General features: G+C 50.3%; 3 protein-coding genes across 6 annotated transcripts; 1 reads left to right on the forward strand and 2 right to left on the reverse strand.

Annotated features, from left to right (window-relative positions):
• Window positions 1-745: 745 nt before the first annotated feature.
• On the forward strand, window positions 746-5,177 carry IFT172 (intraflagellar transport 172; the record flags this gene model as incomplete). Its single annotated transcript, XM_032849555.1, has 13 exons — window positions 746-949; window positions 1,117-1,226; window positions 1,355-1,418; window positions 1,541-1,627; window positions 1,922-2,038; window positions 2,630-2,740; window positions 2,915-3,034; window positions 3,549-3,644; window positions 3,862-3,921; window positions 4,008-4,106; window positions 4,434-4,587; window positions 4,725-4,816; window positions 5,025-5,177. Coding segments are annotated over 13 exons (1,404 nt in total), but the record flags the coding sequence as incomplete, so codon positions are not given.
• An 80-nt stretch (window positions 5,178-5,257) lies between these two features.
• Window positions 5,258-6,860, reverse strand: KRTCAP3 (keratinocyte associated protein 3). Of its 2 annotated transcripts, none has more exons than XM_032849564.1 (7): window positions 6,791-6,860; window positions 6,476-6,660; window positions 6,333-6,392; window positions 5,952-6,158; window positions 5,690-5,824; window positions 5,467-5,579; window positions 5,258-5,341 (listed from the first exon to the last, which is right to left on the reverse strand). In XM_032849564.1, exons 1-7 carry the CDS (start codon window positions 6,816-6,818, stop codon window positions 5,335-5,337), a joined length of 735 nt encoding a protein of 244 aa, XP_032705455.1. In that variant the 5' UTR covers window positions 6,819-6,860; the 3' UTR covers window positions 5,258-5,334. The 2 variants fall into 2 exon arrangements, with proteins under 2 accessions (XP_032705455.1, XP_032705454.1); XM_032849563.1 differs by having other exon boundaries at window positions 5,258-5,362.
• A 98-nt stretch (window positions 6,861-6,958) lies between these two features.
• NRBP1 (nuclear receptor binding protein 1) lies at window positions 6,959-18,293 on the reverse strand. 3 transcript variants are annotated; one of them, XM_032849559.1, is made up of 19 exons: window positions 18,164-18,293; window positions 14,697-14,926; window positions 14,386-14,508; window positions 13,845-13,946; window positions 13,128-13,217; window positions 12,935-12,975; window positions 12,473-12,567; window positions 11,961-11,984; window positions 10,868-10,951; window positions 10,629-10,687; window positions 10,378-10,476; window positions 9,041-9,173; window positions 8,765-8,870; window positions 8,565-8,615; window positions 8,332-8,467; window positions 8,057-8,110; window positions 7,891-7,954; window positions 7,580-7,635; window positions 6,959-7,504 (listed from the first exon to the last, which is right to left on the reverse strand). In XM_032849559.1, exons 2-19 carry the CDS (start codon window positions 14,904-14,906, stop codon window positions 7,400-7,402), a joined length of 1,632 nt encoding a protein of 543 aa, XP_032705450.1. In that variant the 5' UTR covers window positions 14,907-14,926; window positions 18,164-18,293; the 3' UTR covers window positions 6,959-7,399. The 3 variants fall into 3 exon arrangements, with proteins under 3 accessions (XP_032705450.1, XP_032705451.1, XP_032705452.1); XM_032849560.1 differs by lacking the exon at window positions 18,164-18,293 and adding an exon at window positions 17,387-17,649; XM_032849561.1 differs by lacking the exon at window positions 11,961-11,984.
• Window positions 18,294-18,351: the final 58 nt, after the last annotated feature.

The following is an 18,351-nucleotide window of genomic DNA, read 5'->3' on the forward strand; positions in this document are numbered from 1 at the left end:
ATTCAAATAAGTTAAAAGAAACACAAGAAAATACGAATATTTTACTGAATCAAATATAGCGAAACTCATTTTAACATGTAATCAGTACTTTGTCGATTTCTTAAAAAGATTTTATTTATTTGAGTGAGAGAGACCATGTGTGCATGCACTCACAATGGGGAGGGGAAGCACAGAGGTGGGAGAAGCAGACTCTCCGCTGAGCACAGACTTGCTCGATCCTAGGATCCCAGGACATGACCTGAGCCGGAGGCAGACGCTTAACTGATCAAGCCACCCAAGCGCCCCTTATTGATTGATTGTATTATTGATACTACTTATTTCTCAACTTACTGAGGTACTTTGAGGTATTTCTCAACTTACTGAGGTACTTTACTTTCACTAAAACTGTGAAAACCGTGTATATTTATATACGTGTATATTTAACCGGACAGCGCATGTCAGTTGGGACTGGCCGCGTGTGACTACTGGCTTCTGTTCTGGATGGTGCAAATCAGAGCAGCCGTCACTTACAGGTGGAGAAATTGAGGCACAGAAAAGCCCAACACAGAGTTGCAGAAAGTCTTCTTTCTCTGTACCGCACTGCCAAGATTCCGTTTGTGACAAAGAACTTGAGAAGCCAGTTTGAGAGGGGCAGGATCAAACGCAGTGACCTCAGACAGCATAGAGTGTGTCTGACAGATGGGTCCACTGGTGGTCATTTCAAGGCTATGAGGGACCATGAGGCAGGTCTTGCCCGGGAGGGTAGAAGGTGCAGGAGAGAAGGTTGGCAAGTGAAGGGAAAAAGACCAGACTGAGGACGCGCAGTGGTATTTTGTCTCTCCTACCCATTGTCATCTCTTCCACCTCTCAGGCAGCTGAACTCGCCATCAAATTTCTGCCTCCCCAACGCAGTCTGGAAGTAGTTCGGGTTGTGGGACCCCAGCTGATTGGAATTGGAAAGCACAGTGTGGTAAGCAGAGTGCTGGGACTGAAAAGAAAAAGATTCCCCGGAGAGGGGTGGAATGGTGCCATCTACACAAAAGGCATGTGAGGTCGGCCTCCTGGCAGGTGTGACCTGCAGTTAGTTCTGTGGAAACAGGGGAGATGGTCTCCAGGCTCTGATTTCCTACCGTGTAGGCTGCAGAGCTCTATCTGAACCTGGACCTAGTCAAGGAAGCGATCGACGCCTTCATTGAGGGTGAGGAGTGGAACAAGGCTAAGCGTGTGGCCAAGGAGTTAGATCCCCGGTAAGCTGCTGACCCCTTCTCTCCAGCAAATTCTCTTACTTCATTTTGTAAAGAGGAGGAGGAAGTTCTCATGGGAAGGGTGTGCATGCTGGGACCACGTGGCGCTAGATCCCCATACATCTTCACAGGTATGAAGACTACGTGGACCAGCATTATAAGGAGTTCCTCAAGAACAAGGGCAAAGTGGACTCGGTGAGACTTGCAGAGAGTTAGCAAGAGGCCAAACGCATGAAGGCTCAAAGGACTTTCTCCCTCCTCTCCCTGCTCATGTCCTCTCTGTCCTCTTAACTCTTGTCTTTTCCGCTGCCCCATAGCTGGTGGGTGTGGATGTGGTGGCTGCTCTGGACCTGTATGTGGAGCAGGGCCAGTGGGACAAGTGCATTGAAACAGCTACCAAGCAGGTACTGCTTTCCTCCTCCCCTCCCTAGCTCTTCCGGACATTACCCCTTGGCTCGCCTTGCCCCAGAGCTGTATCTCTTACTTCCTCCAAAGCCCAACCCCAGAGATCCCTAACCAGCATCAGAGAGTCAGTCTTCCACCCTTTTGAAACTGGAGTCAGAGGCCTAGCTGGGCCTGACTTGCATAGGCCTTTGCCTCCAAAACAAATCCATGCCCTCAGGTTACCACCCCACCCTCACTGCATGGTCTTACCGATGGCGAACCTCCCCCATGCTTTTCCTCCATCTCTGCGACAGAACTACCAGATTCTGCACAAATATGTGGCTTTGTATGCGACTCACCTGATCCGAGAGGGTGGCTATAGCCAGGCACTGGCCCTGTACGTGCAGCATGGAGCCCCTGCAAACCCACAGGTACCAGCCTGCTCCTCGGGGTGATGGTCTCCCCAAGGAAATTCTTACGTCTCCTCAAAACCCACCCATTCCCTCAGGAACTGTCTTCTCAAAGGATTCTTTCAGAGAGCATCCTGCCCAGAGACCCACACCAGCCTCTTCTGAAATGTACAGTCTCTCAAGACTTACCATTTGAGGAAACATTCAGCAACCTCTCCATGCTCTTAGCTAATACAGGGAAAGGCCTTTCAGAGATGAATCTTAGTAAGATGAATCTTAGTAAGGCCCTAGAGGTGCACACACCTCTAGGGCCTTACTAACCTCCCTCAGAGACCAAACACTGCTCTCCTCTCTGAGCACCCCAGCTCCCTGGAATATTGGCCCATTAACACTGGGACTGCATTCGCATTCACACATCTGTCCACACGCAGACCACCAGTTGTAAGAAAGTTATTTTCTTACTTTTGTCTTCCAAAAAAGGATCAACACTTTATCACTGTCCCCTAGCTCCTCCACATGCACACTGACAGCCTGTTTCCTCTTTGGCCCCACGTGCACTTTCTCTTCTAGTTACCCCTTCTCACTCAGCTCTCCTTTCGCCACCACCCCTAGAACTTCAACATCTACAAAAGGATATTCACGGACATGGTGAGCTCCCCTGGGACCAACAGTGCTGAGGCCTATCACAACTGGGCTGATCTTCGGGACGTGCTCTTTAACTTGGTGAGGAAGTCGGCTCTGTGACAGAGTGACAAGGCTACCCTACTTCTTTGTCCTCTCTTCTTTGAGGCACATAAATATTTACCTTCAGATGGGCTGCACTTTTGTCCACATGGCCATGAGCTCTCTGGCCCTCCTCCAACCCCTGACCCAGGCTGCGCTCTCCTCCTGCTCTAGTGTGAAAACCTGGTGAAGTCTAGTGAGGCAAACTCTCCAGCCCACGAGGAGTTCGAGACGATGCTGCTGATTGCACATTACTACGCCACTCGCTCGGCCGCCCAGAGTGTCAAACAGCTGGTGAGATGGAAGGGAGGGGCACTCAGTCTTAAGGGAAGCATCTTCCAGTGCATGAAGTTGAATAAATTCAAGTTCCGGATTCTCAAGCTTGGTCCACTTCTCTCGTAGCTTCTCTTCCGTTTAGACAAATCTTTACCCCTCACTGAGGTGGCTTTCTTCCTGGACTCCTCCACTGACTTTCTTAGGACTCTGACCACATAGCTCCAGCCTCATTATACTTAAACATTCAAATCCCACAATTTCTGCATCGATCTCTTAAGATATACACATCCTTTTGGCTTATTTGTGACCGCGTATTGTAAATTTGCTGTGCGTACTTGAATAACAGAAATAATCTAGGCTTAGTTCTCTGTGCCCAAGAAAAAGATCCAGATCTTTTTCTTGACAGCAATTTAATATGTACTACTGGTTTTCTGGTTCTGTGGCTGCCTTAGCTAGCCATAAGGTTACTGGGCTGGTAGCTCAGTCGCTACAGTGCCAGGATCATAATGCTTTCTTTGATTTTAATCTGTAGGAAACTGTGGCTGCCAGGCTTTCTGTTTCACTCTTACGCCACACCCAGCTCCTACCTGCAGATAAGGCCTTCTATGAAGCAGGCCTTGCGGCCAAGGTGAGCTGGGACGAAGAAGGGTGTGGCAGAGGAGACAGGGAAATCAAAAGTTGGAAGGTGGAATGCCTGGTCTATTCAGGTAGAGCAAAGCAGAGTGTGGGGCTGATGTTATGGAGGATACTGTATTCCTGTGTCTTCCTGGATTCCTCCTCCTCCCTGGAAGAGCAGCATCCAAGCCCAGCTGCTCACTCCCACTTGCAACTTTTCTCTGTTGCAGGCGGTTGGCTGGGAGAACATGGCATTCATCTTCCTCAACCGCTTTTTGGATCTGACCGATGTGAGTAAAGAAGTTGTGCCCAGAGGGCGGGAGGTTTCACCTGTCATGGAAATGTGTCTATCTCATGGCTGCCCACTCTGCCGCAGGCAATTGAAGAAGGGACTCTGGATGCCCTTGACCACTCTGACTTTCAGGATACAGACATTCCCTTTGAGGTGCCACTCCCAGCCAAGCAGCACGTACCGGTAAGAGCGTGAGACTGGACACCGGGGAAGGCCTTACCAGCGTGAGGGTGTTTTGAAGGGAGGACACTTTATCCCTTTATGTTGGTCCTCCTAACCTTTGTAATGGGCATCAGCTGGCAACGTCTTTGGAAGGGCCTCAGCCCTCACTACTCCTTCAGTGAAAGTAGAAGCAGAGAAAAAAGAAAAGGTGGTGACGAGGAACCCCATCCAAGGAGGATCACATATGGGGAAAAGATGATGCACAGGATGAGTTTAGTAAGACTCCCAACTCCCCACCTTCCACTTGCCCTGCCCTGCGTGAAGATGCTGCTGCTTTGTCCTTCCCAGGAGGCTCAGAGGGAAGAGGTTCGAGACTGGGTACTCACAGTCTCAATGGACCAGCGGCTGGAGCAGGTTCTGCCTCGGGATGAACGCGGTGTGTATGAAGCTTCCTTGGTGGCAGCGAGCACTGGCGTTCAGGCACTACCCTGCCTCATTACGGGTACACAACCCTACACCTGTCCACGTTCCATGGTGGGCGGAAAGGGAGGGGGAGCAGCAGGCTCAAGAGAGTATTTTACTCTGAAATTGCTCTTGGTTTTCCCTCTCAAATGCCAGTTCGTCTTTCTTCTCCCACAGGATACCCCATTCTGAGGAACAAAATTGAGTTTAAGCGGCCAGGGAAGGCAGCTAACAAGGACAACTGGAATAAGTTCCTTATGGCTATCAAGGTTAGAGAGGGAGATTTGGAGGGTGTGGGCGGGGAGAGCAGCACTGAAAAGTAAGAAACCGCTAGAAGGGTGGGTGGGAATGTCAGGAAGGCAGGAGCAGGCCCTGGACTCTGCTCTCCTTACTGACATGGGGTTGATTTTCTTTAGAGAAGAAGCGCTTTTCCTTAGCACTAATGAGTTCCTCTCTTGTTCTACTGTTTGTCCACAGACTTCCCACAGTCCAGTGTGCCAGGATGTGCTGAAATTCATTAGTCAGTGGTGTGGAGGGCTACCCAGCACCAGCTTTTCCTTTCAGTAACTAGTAGGCCTCAGGGAAGAGTTATTGGATTCTCTCCCTCATTAAAGTCTTATAGGTAATGGAGACCACTGTGTTCTTTGATCAAAGTCATTCCCAACATCAGCTTTGTGCCCTTCCCCGCCCCCCCCGAAAGGAAATCATCATCAAGTTTTAGTACTTTTATTACAACTATTCACGTCATCTTGGGGTTTATATCACCATTGTGAACTGAGCCTCCGGATCAGCACCTGCTCCATAGAAGGGAGAACCTGAGTCAGAGCAGAGGGCAGGCAGCACAGCAAAGGACTTGACCCAGTTCTAAGAGTGGTTCCCTGCCTCCCCCCTTTCCTAGGCCCCAATTCTCATGGATTACCTGTCCTCAGCCCAGCTTTTCTGTGATGCCTGCATTTCTTGATTTTGATCCAGTAGCTGCTCATTTTCCTGTCTTTCACACTTGGGAAGTTCAAGCTCTGTCAGTTCCTCTAGCTGTAGGGGAGGATGGAGTTAGTACTCCTGCCCTGAATTATACTACAGTTCAGCACCTTTAAACACAGCCAGTCCCTGTTGAATGAGCCCTTCCTGTTTATCTTCCTTACCTGCTCCTGAAGCCCTTGCTTCCTGCAGGGCCCAACCCCACGTAGGGTGAGGGCAGCCACACAGCAGTAACCAGACAGGGCCGCCTCCACTGCAGACATGAGCAAAGAAGGGATCCACAGAGCCAAGGCTGTATCCTAAAAGGTAACGAGGGCAGGTGGGGGACTGAGAGGGAGGAGGACAGAAGTGGCAAGTAGGGGTGGTTTAAAGGGCAGGGCCAAGGCTCTGTAGACTGCAAAAAGGCCGAGAAGAGCATGCACTCACATAGATTCTTGTGGGGTCAAACGGGCAGTCAGACCGTCCAGGCCCTTGGTCCACTGGTAGCAAAGGATCCAGCAGTCCTGGATGGCAATCAGCAATGAGACGACGGCCACCGTTGGCCACAGTGAGTGACACAGCAAGGAGGAGGCCCAGGGAGCAGGCCGCAGACAAGAGCAGGTTCCCTAGAGCTACTGCCAGGAGGGCCCAGTGCTGGCAGGGGCAGAAGATCAGGGTGAGCAGCTGCTCGCCCGCCTGACACTCCCACTGATAAGACACCTTGCTGTCTCTATCTGAGGCTCCTCCTCCCACTTAAAGACGAAGCCCAGTCAGGTTCTCATTTCCCTGATTCCAGGACCCATTAAAGCTCCAGAAATCCCCTCTCACCAGTGGTGGGCGCAGAAGGTTCCTGGACGCCAAGAGGGCCACAAGTCCCACGGAAACACTCTGGAAGACACAAAGCCTGAAGCCCGCGCCGCTCTACGCCCCGCCTCCCCTCCCCCACGAGCGTGGACCCGCCCCGCGCTCACCAGCAGCCCCGAGCCCACCGAGATGACATTGGCCGTGGTGTACTCCGGGGTGACAGCGCCGCGGGGATTGGCCACGTGTCGCAGGACTGTGCCGTGCAGCACGGCCCCCAGGAGCAGGTTCACGTGGCCCACCAGGATCAGCGCGAGGCCCACGCGCATAAGCCTCCGGGGGCCGCGGGCCGCGTCTGCAAAGTACGGGGGGAGGGGTAGGCCTAAGCCGGGAAAGGAACCAGAGGGCCCCCCGTGGAGCGCCCCCGAACCAAGGGCCGTGGGGTGGGTCACCGGCGGACGCAGGGGCCCGAGGCCGGAAATTACCGAATTCGTAGAGGCGGCAGCACCTCATCGCGGCCGTCCGCGGCCCGCCACAGGGCAGCTCTACCTGGCTCCGCCCCCTCGCTACCTGAAGGCCCCACCCCGAGCGCTCCCCGCCCGGGGCTCCGAGGCCGCGCCCCCTAGCGGGAAAGGCGCACACACACACCACGCTCTTAGCAAAAAGTAGACTTTTATTACAGCAGCAACTGAGGCGAATCGAATGGCCCCCCAGGGCCACCACTGCAGCACCACCCTTCTCTCCCGCCCCGTCCGCCCCAGCGGGATTGTAGAATTCAGCTCCCCCAGTGCCCGTGGGCCTCCTTTCCACACAGGCTGGGCGGGAGCCGCCAGATCAGCTACTAGCCCCCAACTAGAAGGCGGCTGCTGAGAAGGCCCAGGCCCACGTCTGTGCAAAACAAGTAAACAAAGTGCAGAGGGGAGGAAGGGAAGGGGGAGGGTGATGCTCAGAACCAGGGAGCCCCAAAGCCCTCCTGAATAATAAAGGAGAGAAGGGGCTTCACAGGGTAATACTGACTGGGGGGAGGGGGCAGGAAGGCTGCTGCCATCTAGTGACGGCCACAGCTCTGATTAGGGGCCTGGCCCGAGGGAGCTCTAAGAGGAGACGGTGACAGCGGCTGAGTTGAGGGTGCTGTTCCTGGCAAAATTGAACTTGTTCAGGGTCTCCTCTAGCAGAGAAGTCAGTCGGCTCTGGTCAGCCTGGGGGAGAAGAGCTGGGTGAGACCGGGCAAGAGGAGAACGGAGTTGCCGGGGCGGCCGAGGCGGAAAGCTCACCTCGCTAATGAAGCCCAGCTGCACCAGCTCGGCTGCCAACTCAGGGATGTTCTCATCTGACAGAGAAAAGGGAGAGGGTGAGCACAATGTGGGAAGAGTGGGCCCCCAGCCCTAGTCAGGTCAGCCCAGCTGGGAAAGAACGACACAAGCAGAACTGTCGCGTCTACCCTCCGGTTTTAGGAGCTAAGGTATTCGTTCTGTGTGCCTCAGAATGTGTTGCTGCCTCGTAACCTTCCTCCCCGCCCCTAAGAATGTCCCTCACAGATGAGACTTAAGAGACTCTCATCCTCTGAGGGAAAGGAGAGACTCACTTGGCATTAGGTCACAGCTCAGGTGCCGGTTGAGTTTGTCCTCCAGCTTCAGAAGAAGCGTCAGCTGGAGAAAAGAGGACAGTCAGAAGATGAGGCTCCTCTTTCCCACTCCCCCCCCCTTTCTCCTGGCCACCCAGCCCTCTGCAGCCCTGGCCCCCAGCCTTACATGGTGTTTGACTCCCTCCTCCACTGACTCGATGTTGCACTGCATCAGCACCACCTACAGAGAGGACACACACGGGGTCATCACCGTAGTATCACCAGGCAAAAAAAAAAAAAAAAAAAAAAAGCCCCAACAGCTAGACGACTTTCCAGCCCACAGGACAAGCTTGCTAGAAACCAGAAACACACTCTTTTCCCTATAGGACAAAGCCTCATTTGACGTGTCCCTCTTCTCCCTTCCACCATGACCATAGAGACCTCCACATCCACAGAGCCCACCTTGCGGGTTTCCACCTCAGCTGGTTCAGGTGTTGGAGTCTTGACAGAGGGGGGCACAACAGGTGATGTCACCTCTTCCTGCTGTGGCTGCTGGGGCCGAGGTAGCCCAAAGGCTGTCAAGGGGTAGATCCCATTCCTGGAGTGAGATCAAACAGGTCACATGGGCTCCGTGAATGCCTCAGGACACCCACCCTGCTTCCTAAAGCAAGCCTTTCCTCTCACCCTTCTCTCACCTGACATCTTCAAGGAATTTATCCAATTCCAGAGCTGGTGACTGAGAGTACCTGCAGGAGAAAAGAGAAAACATGTGAAAGGAAGGAAATAAGCAAAACAGCAGGTTCAACAATTCCCAAAGAATTAACAGTTGACAGAACCCTCAGTGAGAGTGACAAATCTGTCCCTTTCAGACCCTCTCAGAGAGTTAGTTACTCACAAAGTCTGAACTGGTTCTCTTCCTGGTCCCGCAGGGATTTCAGCCAGTACAGCACTGGTATCCATGTTTTTGGTGATCTCCTCCAGAGCATTCTCTGGGATCATGTCTGGAGGACATGATGAAATGGAAAGTATAGATTAATGTCATGGAAGGCCCAGGGGTCCTGGGGGGAGTAAAGAATTCCTTTGGAAGTGGAAAAGGGAAGAGGGCATTGCTAGTGATACTTGTTAATGCTCCGACAGGAAGAAAATTCTTAGCAGGGCCAAGGGGACTCACGTTGGTGTCCCACAATGCAGTGGGCAGCAAGGAGTTTGAGTGAGGGCACTTCAAACAGCGCTGGGTGGAACAGAAGTTCTCTGGCTGTTGGCCTGCGAGCAGGCTCAGAATGCAGGCACTTTTGAATGAACTCCTAGAAAAGGGAAAAGAGGAAGTAGAGTAGGCAGCTGGCAACCAGGCCACTGTGTTCAACATGATACTTCGTCATTCATTACACTTAGCACAGGCTTCATACATACTAGGCAGTCAGCACTGGTTGAGGGAGTAACTGTTACTCCTCCTGAAACGGCTTTGAAGATTCTAAGGTATTAACATGAAAGGTACTGTTCAGGGTTTTTATGGTTTTACTTGTTTTTCTACTCTCCAACCACCAGCTTTTTTTTTTTTTTTTTTTTACTATTCAAACTTCCAGATTTTTTTTTCTGATTTTCTACTTCTGTGCTTTAACAGCCCACTCACTGCCTCCCTTCCTTTCCATCTCTCACCAAAATTACCTTCTCTGTTCCCAAACCTATCTGTTGGGGTCAACAGTATTCACCATTTTTTTCTTTTCCAAGCCAACTACCACAATTTCCTCCTTCTCTTACAATCATTTATTAAGTTCACTGATTTTCCCCAAGCTTCCTCTACATACACACACATCCCCATTTCCCACCTCCCATAGGTCGTCCCATGATAATTAACCTGCTTTTCTTTTCCTTCTTACAAACTTAAAAGCCAAGAAGGTCATATACCTAATCTGTCACTTGAACGCGCCAACCTAAAGCTGAACTAGAAATTTACTCCACACTAGCCTCAGCACTTCCCACTAGTCTCCCTGTCACACCATCTAATGAGTTACAAACTATCCTTGTTTGGACCTTCCTGTCCAGCCTCTTACTATAGTCTATCTACTGATTCATAACCTTATGCCCTTTAAATCTTAGCTCATTATTTCAGAGCACTTTCCCTACCTAAACCTATATAAATATAAAAGCCCACATGACAGATTTAATTCAAACTGGTCAATTTGTTTAAAAATATCAAGATGTCTGTCTGAGAGCATATACCAATTGCCTGAAGTAACCATTAGTTTACCTCCAGGCAGACACAACTAAGTTAATACACAACCTTTATCCCCAATACTACCCATGTTAAGCCCTTAACCAGTGTGTGTATATACAAAAAACAAGGTAAGTACTGCCTAGGGAAATACTCAAATAGTCACTGCTTTTGCCTGTCCTTGCTACTTTGTTTTCTTGCTCTTAGAAGAGAGTATATTCCCAGTAAGTAAAAAAGGAAGAAAAACCTAAAGACATTTCAAAGTCTGTTGAAGAAGTGATCCAGAAGATTCTTACTCTCTGTAATGGGTCTTCTAGAAGCTGAATGGCACTGCTGATAGCTTCCTGTGGCACATAGGAGGACTCTCCATTGCCCTGAATCTCCAGCACTGCCATCTGCAGGGAGGGGAACAGAAAAGCCCAGTAGAAACGTCAGAACTTCAGTGCTCCAGAACCACCCGCTCAAGACCTCACTCGTCCTCCCTCTAATTTCCCCCTCCATCTTCTAACTTGACCCCTCCCATCACCACTGCCTGTGGTTTCCTCACCTCCAGTGCACACATGCCAAAGGAGTAGATGTCCACTGCTGTTGTCACATTAGTGACTTCTAGGGAAAACAGAGAAGCCTTTGTTTAATCAGAGGATGGGGGCAAGGGGTGGCAGAAATGCCTTTTGAAAACTTTTTGTAAGCCAGCAGAGAACTACAAGTTTCAGTTCTATTACCTCTGGGCCTCAGGTTATAAGGTAGAAACCTGGGGAACAGGGAGAGGGGAAACTGGTGCCTCACCTCCATACTCTGGTGCAAAGAAGTGTAGATTCTTCTGCTCTTCCCGACAAGTCTTCACATGATTGTTGATAGTGTCAGGAGCCACTGGGAGTAGGGGAGATACCCACAATCTGACCACCATCAACAAAGCACAGTCTCACTCCAAAGAGAGGTCCCCAGAAGCCAAATTCTCTCCTGAAGACTCTAACCCTCAAGGCGCAAACCTGTCCTTTTCCCATCTTGAACCAGAGACTAAACATGACCACCACCTACTTCCCCTTTCTGGGGTCTACCGCTTCTCATTTAAGGTCCCTAGGTCAGTAGCAACAAATACTCCACACTAAACTAATAGGCATATAGGGGCCTTGGGCTGGCCAAGAAGCAATGGAGGCTAAGGAAAAACTTTTGCTTGTGATCTGCTCACCTTCTCCAAAGTTCTGGAATATATAATCCCTGTCACATGAAAATGTGTGGTCTAGATCTTTCAGCCACCCTCAAATAGCATAAAAGCATAGGCAGCCCTTCCTAATCTGGGACACTTAAAGATCCCAGAAACATGGATGATTTAAAAAAAAAAAAAAAAAAGTTAAGAAGAAATAACAATACTACAACCAACTAGACAGCCTCCTCTTACCCACCTTTACTGACTGAAACTCAAAAACAGCTCAAAGTTGAACCAATACCCTTGAATCAGTCTCACATTTCATCCACCAAAATTGTAGACTCCTGCTCTACTCCCTGTTGGTCAACATTGCTGCCATAGGTCTGAACGAGGAACCAGGGCCGGGCCCAATTTGGACTTACTCAGATCATAAACAATGACTACAAGTCACAGAGAGTCTGGGAACACAGTATGATTTAGGGAACCATCCTGATGATGAAGGGAAATAAGAATCCAGGACATAAATGGCCAGCCAGGCAGAAACCACAGGAAACAAGCAAGTTATGGAAGGGCAAGCAGGTGGAGGGCTGGTAGGGAGAAGCCAAGCAGGCATAACTAGGCAGGGAGGCAGGGGCACAGGGCTTGCTCCCACGACTGCATGCACTGGGCAGCCGCAAAGGGGAGCAGAGGGGCACAAACAGAGCCCCACATGGGGCAACAGGGAGCTCTCACCATTAGCAAAAATCCTATGAAAGACTGTTGGGAACAGAGCAGCCCGTAAGCGGGAGGGAGGAAAACAGAGAAAAGTTGTGAGCGATGGAGCAGCCAAGCCCCAGACAAATGGACACACAAACCACACACAGACACGGCACACAGAAATGTTATACACAGCACACGGATACACAGCAAATGAAAGCACTCACAGCAGGCACAGCCTGGAACCTCCTTTGGTAGGGTCTGGCCCCAGAGGCTCAAATCAGACCTTAGACCCATCTCTTTGCCCTTTCCCAACCTCCTATCAAGGTGTCTGGATTAACCCGCTTCCCTCCAAAAAAGGTGTAAGATTAGTCCCTACCCCCTAATTGACTGGCCTCTCCCTATGAATTACCCCTAGCAAAGTCCTATCTCTTACCACCAGCCCAACACCTCAGAATTTTGCTCTACTCTCCCCACTCCTTGCATCTTACCCCCGTGGTTCCCAAATTCCCGAGGCTCCCCTGCCCAGAACCTCTCCCTCCCCTCACCAGAGCCAATCTTGATGAGTCCGTTGTGCTGGATGAAGATGGTGTCACAGGTCAGGTTCCCATGGATGATGGGGGGGTCACAGGAGTGCAGGTAGCTGTGGGGGCACTGGGCTGTTAGAGGGGCTACTGGGAAATTAAGGGCAGGGGGAACCCAAGGGTTAAGAGGAGCAAGGGCCTGGTCTCCTGCTGGTCACCACAAAGATAATCCCCACACTCTGAATCTCCATTATGCCTGGTGAGTTAAAGAGCTGGATAAGCACTAGGAGAAAGAGGCGGGAGACAGTATCGTGGTTAGGGCATTAGAATGGACTCTTTACAAGACCATAGGGGCCTAATCTTGACAGTACAGGACTCAAAAAAAGTGGGCAGAGGCAGAAAAAACCAGCAGAGTAGTGCCCTAAAATCTGTTTGGAGGAACTAAATCAGGAAATAGGGGAAAAACACTAACCAGATCCTACTTACCTAAGGGCAGAGAGGATTTGCGTGCACCAGCGCTTCCAAGCCTGGAACAGTTTGATCAAAGGGTCAGCAGTAATCCCCTCTCTTAACCCTCCAACTAGTTTCCCTCCATCCCTTCTTGATTAGCTTCATGATTACTATAATCTTTTTAAAACCCCCATACCAGCCTAAAGCTTTGTCTGTTCTCCTTCCATACCTTTTCATTCATAGTCTTGTGGTTCTTTTTGGTCTTCTTCAGAAACTGCTTAAGACTCCCAGATGACATGTATTCTGTGATAAAAATGACCTGGAGAGGCAAAGCACTCAAATAAGGTCATAAAGTAGAAATCATCCCCTACTTGATGACATGTAGGCCAGATACATATGAGATCTGGAAGCCTGGTGGTAGTGGTTGTTTTAAGTTTCCCTCCTTTTGTTGTTAGCACCACATCCTCAGATTTAACAGGATGAAAAAAAACGACTCAACTATAAGAGCTATGGAAGTAAGGGTGCCTGGGTGGCTTAGTCTGTGAAGTGTCTGCCTTTGGCTAAGGTCATGATTCCAGGATCCTGGGATCAAGTCCCACATCTGGCTCCTTGCTCAGCAGGGAGCCCGCTTCTCCCTCTGGCTACCACTCCCCCTGCTCGTGTGTTCTCTCTCTCTTTGACAAATAAATAAACGCCCCCCCCAAAAAAAAAGAAAAGAAAAAGAAAAGAAAGAAGGGGAAGAGCTGTGGGAAGGAAACAAAAGTTTGCTCATTTCTGCCCCACCCATCACCAGACAAAAGGCACAGGACATAGGCAAAACCCTGCTCTCATCTCCACAACAGCTGATTCCAGTTTTGTTCCAAAACTACCTTATTTTCATCTCTGAATGTAAAAAGAACAATACACGTAGCTGGTCTCTGCGGTAAGCTCAAGAAAAAGTTCTTACCCTGGCCTTGTTCTCTTTAATGTCAGCCCAATACTTGTGAAACTTAACAATGTTGAGATGTTCCAACTGAATCAGATTATCAAACACAGCACGGACTTTTTCCTGAAAGCAGGGGAGAGAGTGGGATTAACAGGGTTCAGAAACCACTATAATTCTGAAAAGCCATTCCTTATCCCTCCCCAGAAATGATCTAACCCCAACATACTCTCCTCCTAATAGGCTTCTCAACACCAATTCCTCTTTAACACCTGAATTCTTTTAATTTAAGTTCAGTTAATTAACATATAATGTATTATTTAAGGAGTACAGGTCTATGAGTCATCAGTCTGACATAACACCTAACACTCACCACAACACATACCCTCCCCAGTGTCTATCACCCAGCCACCCCATCTCCCCACCTACCTCCCCTCCAGCAACCCTCAGTTTGTTTCATAAGATTAGGAGTCTCTAATGGCTTGTCTCCCTCTCTGGTTTCGTCTTGTTTCATAACACCTGCATTCTAACACCACATAGGCTACATCCTTTCACCATCACCTACCTCCTGCAGCTTGTAGTTCTTGCGTTCAGAGAACTGGACCTCATTCCACACAACCTCTACACCCTCCTCTGTATCCATGGCCAGGTATGCACTGTCAATACCTGGTACATTCCGCTGATTCACCTGAGAAGAAATTCAAATGGAAAGGAATTACTAAAGTAACCTTGTAAACCCTCCATTTTAATATTCCACATGATCATCCTCTCCTAGGCTCTGATCTGTTAAAACTTTGGTCTGCCCCTTTCATGCTTTCCTCTTCCACTTCGCGCTTAGAATTCACTCCCCCAAGAGTGACACTACCATCACCTTACCTCTTCTCGCCTCTTCTGCCACCTCCCACATGGTGACTCTTCCAAGATCTCAGACTCATCTTCACTTTCTTCTTCTTCCTCTGGGGAAGCAGCTGAGGTCGTGGAGGTCACAGGAGGTGACACTGATGTGAGGCCAGGAGCTGAGGATGAGGATTCTACCTTTGGGTCTGAGCCGCTACTGACTACTGTCTGGGACTCCCCTTCCGACATGCTGGAACGAACACTCAGGCCTGCATTGGTTGGGGCAAGGATGGAGAGAGAAAGAAGAAAGGGTCAGGACAGATCTACAAAGATTTAATTCTGAGGCATCTAGGTGGCTCAGTCAGTTAAACGTCCAACTCGATCTCAGCTCAGGTCTTGATCTCAGGGTCATGAATTCAAGCTCCATGCTGGCCTTCACGCCTAATCTTAATAACCTCCTCTGGGTTTCAAAAGAAAACAAAACATACACCTCCCTTTAAATCCAAAATCAAATTAATCCTGTCTGAACACTGAAACATTAATTACTCTCTTAGTCTAGAGAAGGGAACTTATCTTGGTTGAAGACGACCCACCAGGAGTGGCAAATCTAAGATTTATGACAATATAACCCCCATTAGTAAGGTCCAAATGAACAGCCAAATCAGGGACAGACCCCACTCCTTCTCAGCAATACTCACCCAACAGCCTTCCCTCTGAATCCTCACCTGTCTCTATTTCCACTGTGCTCAAGAACTAAGCTACATGGGCCTTGTTCAGAACAGATGACTCCAGACCCCAAAAGGTTCCACTGATTCAGCCCTAAGGCTGGACCTGTAACACTCTCAGCGAATTTACCCAGCTGAAACCCTCAGCTAATTTTTCCACTAGAATTCTGGCATTTGGTATCCATCCCTCCTATATGCAGATCAAGTCTGCCAGTCCAGGCTGAGGCTACCCCTGGCCCAGGTGACTAGCAGTGGTTAGTGACTTCACCCCTGATGACCTCACCTTCCCTGTGATGTGAGTGTGCAAAGGGGTATTGGTTAGCAACATTTTTTTTCATTCACTCACTCAACAAATGTTTATTAAGCACTTATTAGGCCAAGCACTGGGCTAGGTACTTGAGATACAATAGTGAATATAATAAATGAGGTGCCCACATTCATGGAGCCACAAATTTAAACAGATCTAGGACTTTCAGCTTCCATTTCATTCACATGGCTCAAAGCTCCACCCTCTGAGATAACAGATCTGACAGAGATATTCCCTCAAGAACAAGTAACTCAAGGGGCACCTGGGTAGCTCAGTTGATTAAGTATCTGTCTTGGCTCAGGCCATGATCCTGGGGTCCTGGGATCAAACCCTGCATCTGGCTCCCTGCTCAGCAAGGAGTCTGCTTCTCCCTCTGCCCCTTTGCCGCCCAGGCGTGCCCACACACACACACTGTACTTCTATCAAAATAAATGGATAAAATCTTAAAAAGAGGGACGCCTGGGTGGCTCAGTTGGTTAAGCGGCTGCCTTCAGCTCAGGTCATGATCCCAGAGTCCTGGGATCGAGTCCCACATCGGGCTCCTTGCCCAGCGGGGAGCCTGCTTCTCTCTCTGCCTCTGCCTGCCATTCTGTCTGCCTGTGCTCGCTCTCTTTCCCTCTCTCTCTGACAAATAAAATCTTAAAAAAAAAAAAAAATCTTAAAAAGAAAAAAACTAAAAAAAAATTAAAAAAGTAAAAGAGTAACTACAGATATAGCAGTTATAGGAAAAAGTACTATGTAGTATATTTTTTTCAAGGCACACGGCTACTTGGAAGAAAAACAATTCTCTGAAGATAAATGTCATTAGCTTGTCCAGACAGGCACAGGACAACTGCTGACTGTTATTCCAAATCCCTAAGAACAAAGGCTGTGAAGGAGCTGAAACCTGTGTGTGCTGGGCTCAAAGGAGTGCTCCAGTATGAAAGTGGCATTCTGGAAAGTAGACTTCCTCCTCTAAATCCGCTCAGAATACAGAAGCCTCTGATCAAAACCAATCTTGAAAAGCCTTCATTTTAGAACTCTTGGATACCCACTTCTGCCAATCTCCACCCCCAGCCTACACTATGTATAACCCAAATCAGGAGATTCTTAATAGAAGACATTCTAGTAAATACCAGAGAACCACAACGCACTACAGAGAAAATCCGGCAAGATATTTTTTTCCCTGTCATTTTCTAGGCCCTGCCCATCACAGAGTGTATTCAACCAGCCAAGAAAGCTACTATCTGTATGTCTTAGTAATCTACCCGAAAACGATTTAGAAATCATCTTCCTTTCCCTTCCCTTGAAAAATAAGAAAATGGTAAGAAAGTTCATATGAATTATTTCCTAGAGCAGCTATATTTATAGACTGTTTCTTGAATCTGAACAGCTAAGTAAAATTTCCAACTAGATTACAATAGGAAATACCAGTGACGCTCTAATACAGGAAGCCAGTTACCAATGGGCTCTAAGGAAACCTCTGAACTCAGGGCACAGACAATTAATCCACAGAACACCACAAAAGACGCCAAACCTTTACCAGTCACAGACACGTCCTTGGAATGTGCTGGTCCTCTCCCTCCCCAATCTTTCCCCAGCAGGCAAAATGAAGGCGCTGCCCAAGATCCCCCAGCACTTCCCCTCCTGCTGAAAAAATCTTTGTAACGCTGGGGTTTTCATCTCAGGGTCGTTCAGAGGTGTAAGAGATCACATACGGAAAAGGTCATTTACGCCCCTACAAGGGACTCTCCTCGCCGCCTCCAGCAACCCCGAGAATACTGTGTTCACTTCTGAGCAGTGTAGGTAGATCGTCGCGCAAAGTTTTTCTCGGAGACTTTTATTTATTGGACTGCAGCCCCTCTGCATGTTGACTCCTCAGCAAGAGCTCACAGGCCACGGGCCTCTGAGCCACCCTCACCCCGAGCAGACCAAAGGGCCTCCGGGACCCACAGGACCGTCCGCTCAGACGTCAAGCAATCGCAGGGGACGGCTTCGCGCTCCAACAGGTCGCCCTGCCCGCTGTCTGCAAGGGAGCGCCCGCAGGCCCGGGAGCCAGAGGCCGCCACCTCATCAAAGGCCGGCCCCGCGGCGCCGTCAGGGGCGCAGGCCACGCCCCCGCGCAGTCAGCGCGCCGGCCTCCAGCAGGCGCGGCTCCGACGCTGCGCTTCCGCAGGCCGCGGGGCCCGCCACCACCGCCCCCGCCGCCGGCCCCGCCTCTCGTCAGCCCCAGTTCGACACGAACGCCAGGGCCTCGCGCTCCGCGCCGGCAGAATTCCGGGTCGCCGCCACTCAGGGCGGGCCGGGCGGGCCCGGTAGAGACCGTGGGGCCGCGGCCGCCCCTCGGCTCCGGCGGGCCGGGCCTGGGCCGCCGAGCGAGCAGAGCCGCCACCAGACACCCGCCTGCCAGGGTCCCAGCGCCCCGGGCCGCGGAGACCGACCCTTCCTTCCCTTCGCCGAGCCCCTTCCTCCCTTTCAGTCCCCTCGGTGCTCACCTCCCGACTCCGCTCCCCGCAGCCTGCGCTTCAGCTCCAGCTCGGGTTCGGGGCCGCGGACCAGAGAGACTCCCTCACAGCTGCGCTCCGCAGCGCAACCGAACTGCGGGCCCCGCCCTCGCGGCGTCCGGACCAACAGATGGGCGGTGCCGCACTGCCGTTGGGTTTCCATTGGATAAGGCGGTCGA

This window comes from Lontra canadensis, unplaced genomic scaffold (genome assembly GCF_010015895.1).
Source record: "Lontra canadensis isolate GAN:19392208 unplaced genomic scaffold, GSC_riverotter_1.0 scaffold232, whole genome shotgun sequence".
Lineage (NCBI taxonomy): Eukaryota > Metazoa > Chordata > Mammalia > Carnivora > Mustelidae > Lontra > Lontra canadensis.